General features: G+C 37.1%; 1 protein-coding gene across 1 annotated transcript; it reads left to right on the forward strand.

Moving 5' to 3' along the window:
* Nucleotides 1-882: 882 nt before the first annotated feature.
* LOC110883593 (putative F-box/FBD/LRR-repeat protein At4g13965) lies at nucleotides 883-2,941 on the forward strand. The gene is made up of 3 exons (XM_022131310.1): nucleotides 883-1,812; nucleotides 2,072-2,275; nucleotides 2,495-2,941. The coding sequence occupies exons 1-3, from the start codon at nucleotides 883-885 to the stop codon at nucleotides 2,939-2,941; spliced, it is 1,581 nt and encodes a 526-aa protein (XP_021987002.1).
* The last annotated feature ends 3,076 nt before the right edge of the window (nucleotides 2,942-6,017 follow it).

Here is a 6,017-nt window from a genome sequence, read left to right on the forward strand (position 1 = left end):
TAGGACACACCCCAACCCAAGCCCACCCGAGGTGATGGCTTGGACGTTGTCAGCCAACCCACGTCCCAACCCAAGCGCTATACCCCACAGTCTTAGTAACGCAGTAGTAACTAAAATAAACAATATCAAAAGGTTCAAACAAGCAAACTAGGTGATGAGTGCCTGGTGTTTTAGGCGGTGATGGGAGTTGATCTCCAGGCACTGACATGAGAAAAAGGAACTTGTATAGTTTACCTAAATTATTTTAAAATCCCGACAAAATATAGTTTACTAAAAATAATTTTAAAATCCCACAAAATTGTTAAAATCTATAGAGAAGCCATATCTTGCAATACCAAACGTTTACTGTTAACCAGAAGATCCTTGACCTTCTAAATGTTTCATCTTCTTCGAATAAAAAGGTAACTCTTTAATTTGCATGAAACCATATGCATGTCTTCTCTTTATCTTCCTTGCAATTGTTAAACTGCCGATTTCTTGTTTGACAGATTATCACATTTCGATTGTTGAAAGTATGAACTTTGATTTTTGTTATTAGGTCGAGTTTCTGCTAATAGTTTTATTTATGCACTTTGATATTTGACTCGACGTGAATTAGTTAAACAATATGGATTTATGAAAAAGGTATAAGGTTTTTCTGGTAAAAGAGTATAAACGAGCGAAAAATATATATTGTACTTACAATATTGCATGTGTAGTGGGACTGGTTATTATTTGTATAAAATTCTCGGTTAATAGTAGTCAAATATTGGAAATTTGGCACTGTAGCTCTTGGAATCAAACTTAAAGAGGGCATGATATGAGGATGATATTGGTTTAGCAAACAAGACTAGTAGAACCGTATTTGAACCAGTGCTCGGTATCTAAGAGAGTGGGAAGATAATGGGTGATAGAAAGAGGGTAAATGTAGAAGGAGATCGACTAAGCAGCTTGCCGGATGATCTTATCCATAAAATCCTGTCTTTTGTTCGCACCAAACATGCCGTTCAAACAAGTGTATTGTCATCCAGGTGGAGGTATATCTGGACTTCAATTCCCTGCCTCAATTTCTCATGTAAAGGTTTTCGTACGTTCCCCAAGTTCTCCAAATTTGTAAAACATGTTCTATCTGGCCGAAATAATCAAATAGAGGTGTCTTCTGTCGAGCTCACTTCTCGTGGTAAGGTTGTTCAGCCATGTGATGAAAGAATTTTGAGCTATGCATTCTCCCACAATGTCCAAGAAGTGAATATTACTTTCTTGCCTGAAAAGAAGATCGAATTTCCTGTTTCTCTATTTAGTTCTCAGTCTCTCAAAAATCTTACTTTGACTGGGTGTACTTGGCGCGTTTACAACCTTTCCATCACGACCCCACCTACTTGGGAGCTGCAAACTTTAGCAACGTTGAATCTCCATTTTGTCACATTGCATGATGCCAATACTGACAACGGTGATAGTCTTTTCTCCCACTGTGCAAACTTGAAGAATCTCACCTTAAAGCATTGTAGACTGGTGGGCTTGAGTGGTTTCAATATATCTCATCCTGGGTTATCTAGTCTAACACTTGAAGATAGTTATGATGGTGTCAATGTGGTTACACCTCAACTCAAGAATCTCATTATAAAAGGTTGGCGAGGGTTACATCTGATATCCGCACCCAACCTTTCCTCCTTGCATTACAAAGGTTCCTATGATTCTTTACAGCTTTCTACGGACCTTTTACATTTGGAGAGGGTGGATGTATGCCTGTCTGATCCCTCAAATAAAACTGTATGTCTGCTTCAACAGTTCCGTAGTGTCAAATTTCTTACACTTAACTTGGAAATTGTCAAGGTATACCTGTATTGGTCCTTAATGTTATCAACTTATAATTCACATCTAACCGTTTTTTTTCAGCATTAACAATAAAAGGATAATACACACATGGCTATTTTTTTTTTAACAAAAGAGAGTGCTTACATGAGTCTTACCACTTCCATTTGACTACTCTCTCTATTTACATTAATTTAAAGAAACACATATTCAGGAAATTAGACTTTTATATCATTACTTATGATTTTGAGATTGCATTACTTTTTGGTTTATTTATCAGCTTCTTTCCTTGTCTGTGGAACTAATCTCACATCAACCTTCACCGTTTGCCAACTTAAAGAGTTTAAAGGTATATCCAAATAATGTTAACCTTGAGGCTGAGAAGCAAACACAACCAGAAGTAACTATGTCTACTGAAGTAAAAAACTATCTGCTAGATAGTTCCCCCGCCCCAGGGGCCACCTTCACAATTGTTTCACATGAGGTATGTACACTCTGAAGTATATATTTTATCTTCCATATGTTTTACATATTTCTCTTATTACCTAAGTTTCTTATTCAAGTAGAGCCTATCATAGTCACCCATATGTTATGTTCTACAGTGAGCCATAAATCTCAACAAGAAATCGCTATTAATATGGGAGCTTTTGTTTATAAATGTGGATTATCTACATGTTTCATGCTTATTATATAATCTATGCAGGAGGTCAGAACTGCGAGAAATGTTACATCAGCACGAAACCTTATGAGTGAATTGCAGGGGTTTCTTGATGAATGGAAAGAAAATCGTGAAACAAACACAGCTCATATGAAGCAAGACAAGGCACCAATCGAGATTGAGAACCGTAGGGCACAACTAAAAACAAAAAGGAAATGGCCGTTTGGGGAACGGATGACACATATCAAGGACCAGTTCTGGGAAGGGCATAAAAATACTTTTCACGTAATTTCAAAGTTGGAGAAGATTGAAGAAATACTGACGAGGCAACCTACATCACGTCAGGCTAAGTTGCAACAAAGTTTTTCTAATTTGTGCTTGGAAGCCGTCACTATCATGGATAATATTTTGGATCATTTGAAGATTCAATGTGATAAGAAGCCGAGACTCTACCTTTCTGAACTTGATACTGCATCACAACCGTCTTCTTGACAAATTGTAAGTTCTTGATTTTGACTTGGTGAATTTTATTGTGACTCATGACGCAGAGCTCGGACAAATAGAGCCTCTAATGTCTTTTGTTTTGTTTTCAGGTTCTAAGTTTTTTTTTTGTGGCTATGGACTTTGATTTTTGGTTTGTAATATCTCTAGTTTATGATACTTACGACGTATGATGAACGGCTTTAATAGTTTTTGTGATTATCAAATATGTTGCTACAAACTTACCTTTGGATATGGCCTAGTGACTTTAGTCTTCTGTTCTGGAAGTGTCATTTTGGATAATACCAAGGGATGGCCTAAGTATCCTCGTTTATCTATCAATAAGTAAAATATTGTGTTGGCAAAATCACTTGCCTATGTTATTAGTTTTTTTTTTCACAATTCATCTAAGGTCGAAAAACATAAGTGGATTAATGTGAGATATGATGGGTTAAGTAAAAGAAATGAATAAAAGTTTAGCTTTAGAAGTAACATCTATACTATACATGTGTATGTTTTAAGCTTTATGTTTTAACATGTTATAAAGGCACGGTAGAAAGAATAACACACCAACGAGCCTACACGAATCCATACACAGGCACCTAACATCCTATACAATAGTGATTTGAGTGAAGGAAATGATGATTAGAGAGGGATTTCAATAAATATTTAGAGTTGGTGTTACCATTATGAGTGAAGAAAATAATAACCAACTTATATGTTTTAGCCATTCGGCTTACCGGTATGGGGGACATCCCCGGCACGGCGAGGCCCGGCATCACCGCTCCCTCCCGGTCCGTCCCGTCGCCAACGTCACCCCATTGTTGTTGAGGACGTTCCTCTCTCTTTCTTTATTCAACACACGCACACATACCCCAAGATTATTAAATTAATATTAATCGAAGTGAAGAGTAGTTAATATAAATGAGAAAGTGAAGTTACGTTGACAGGAAGTTTTTTCCGAATAGCAGGTGCTGCATTTTTCCGGCCATAATTAGTGTAGAGAGATGATGTGAACAAAATGATGGGTATTTGGGTAATTTTATAATGGTAAGTAAGGTCTTTTATGACAATTCATATATAAAGAGACAGCAAACTACGTTCTCCACATATTTCATTTTTGTCCCTTTGAAACTTTTGGCTTTTTCTTTTATAAATATGGAAAAATCTAATAATAATGATAAAGTAAAATAAAAACTAAAGCTTTTATTTTACTTGGGTATTTAGTGCATATGATAGCAATTTAATGATTTACAACGAGAACATACGTTTTGAATCTACCCTTCCAAGTTGGATAATCGTTCAAATGAAAGAGCTTAGGTGGACGACTGGCGCTTTCTGTCTCATTATCATGAATAAACATACTTTGAATACTTTGGCTTTGATTAGCGACAAACGCCCACTAACTTTCGGAAATCATTACGGATTGTCTCAATAAAAGCGATTAAACCCACGACATGTTAGGATTATTTTGTGGTAGAGAGTTGTTTGCAAAGGTACGAGAGATTGAACCCGCGACAAGTTAGGGTTACTTTGTGGTTGAGGGTCATTAGGCTTTATGTGGTTTACCCAATCCCACGGGTTTGTAACCATTGTATCTGAAAATTACGAGCCTTGTGAAAAAAATTAACAAGACAAACTATATTCTCTGATTAAATAACAGATTCGTTTAAATAATAAATGGGCTGGACACTGTTGTTTGATAAAATATAATGTGCCAATTATTGAGCATGATAATCAGAGGTATTTAAAGATAAAAGAAATGGCTAAGAAATTGTTTTGTATTTCTGTGTCTCAATTACATCAAACATACATGTTTATATAGCCAATACTAAAGACTAGAAAAAGGAAATACAATCAACTGCATTGAAAGAATTGGCTGTCGATAGGCTGTATTAGTGGCTGAATTGGAGGACCTTGTGCAGCAAGAGTCAATGGTTTATATTAGGAAATGATGGAAACTGATCCTAATCATATATATTCTTAACATTCCCCCTCAAGTTGAGTAGTGGGATTTTCGATACTCAACTTGCCGAGACAGTGATTGAAGATTTTGCCATTGACTGCTTTTGTTAGAATATCTGCAAGTTGATCTCCTGAGCGGACAAACAGAAGGTCAATAATCCCTGTTTCAAGTTTTTCTTTGATGAAATGGCGATCTACTTCAATATGTTTTGTGCGATCATGCTGGACTGGATTTTCTGAGATTTGAATAGCTGCTTTGTTATCACACACAATTTCACTAGATAGATTTGGAGGATATCCGATTTCTGTCAAGAGTTTCCGTATCCACAGTATCTCTGCTAGACTGCGTGATATGCCTCGAAATTCTGCCTCTGCACATGAGAGCGCCACAACCTTTTGTTTCTTGCTTCTCCATGTGACAAGATTTCCACCGACGAGAGTAAAGTACCCAGATGTTGATCTCCGGTTTCCTTTATCTCCTGCCCAGTCTGCATCGGTATACACTTGGGTCTTATAGGATCGTTGTCGGACCCGAGATGAGTCGATCAGAGGCATTCTACTCAAAATGAAAGGCGGGAACAGACATGATGAGTTGAATTCAGCTAGATATCACTTTTAACTGTCTTTGTATTGATCTGGTAACAATTACAAGTCTGTAGACACTTCGACAGAGTTTCGCCGTCGGGAAACACCTAAGTAATTTCGTGTGTAATGACACAGACGTAACACCTATTTATAGACTGGTAATTCCATATGAAACATGCTTCATGCGGAATTACTTTTCACACGGAAATACAATTCAAGCGATATTACTGACTAATTCCGCACGGAATTACCGTATGTCCTCTTCATGCGGAATTAGCTAGTTCATGCGGAAGTAGCTTTTTGTCATATTATCTCGAACTTCATGCCATTAGTAATGCAAGACTCGATACAAGACGAAGTCAGCAGACGTATGTACCAACAGGTCTTAAGGTGATCATTTTTCTTAAAAAACACTCCATGACCCGGTGTTCCTTTGAGATACCTAATAATTCTCCATACTGCTTCCATATGGGCACTTTGAGGTTGATGCATGAATTGGCTTACGACTCCCACTGCGTAGGCAATGTCAAGTCGGGTA

The sequence above is a fragment of the Helianthus annuus genome, chromosome 11 (genome assembly GCF_002127325.2).
Source record: "Helianthus annuus cultivar XRQ/B chromosome 11, HanXRQr2.0-SUNRISE, whole genome shotgun sequence".
NCBI lineage: Eukaryota > Viridiplantae > Streptophyta > Magnoliopsida > Asterales > Asteraceae > Helianthus > Helianthus annuus.

Bases quoted from the DNA above. Each gene is read 5' to 3' on its own strand.
- LOC110883593 (XM_022131310.1), top strand. From the start codon at position 883: ATGGGTGATAGAAAGAGGGTAAATGTAGAAGGAGATCGACTAAGCAGC. The intron at 1,813-2,071 runs GTATACCTGTAT...TTTATTTATCAG, and splicing joins TTAACTTGGAAATTGTCAAG to CTTCTTTCCTTGTCTGTGGA. The intron at 2,276-2,494 runs GTATGTACACTC...TAATCTATGCAG, and splicing joins TCACAATTGTTTCACATGAG to GAGGTCAGAACTGCGAGAAA.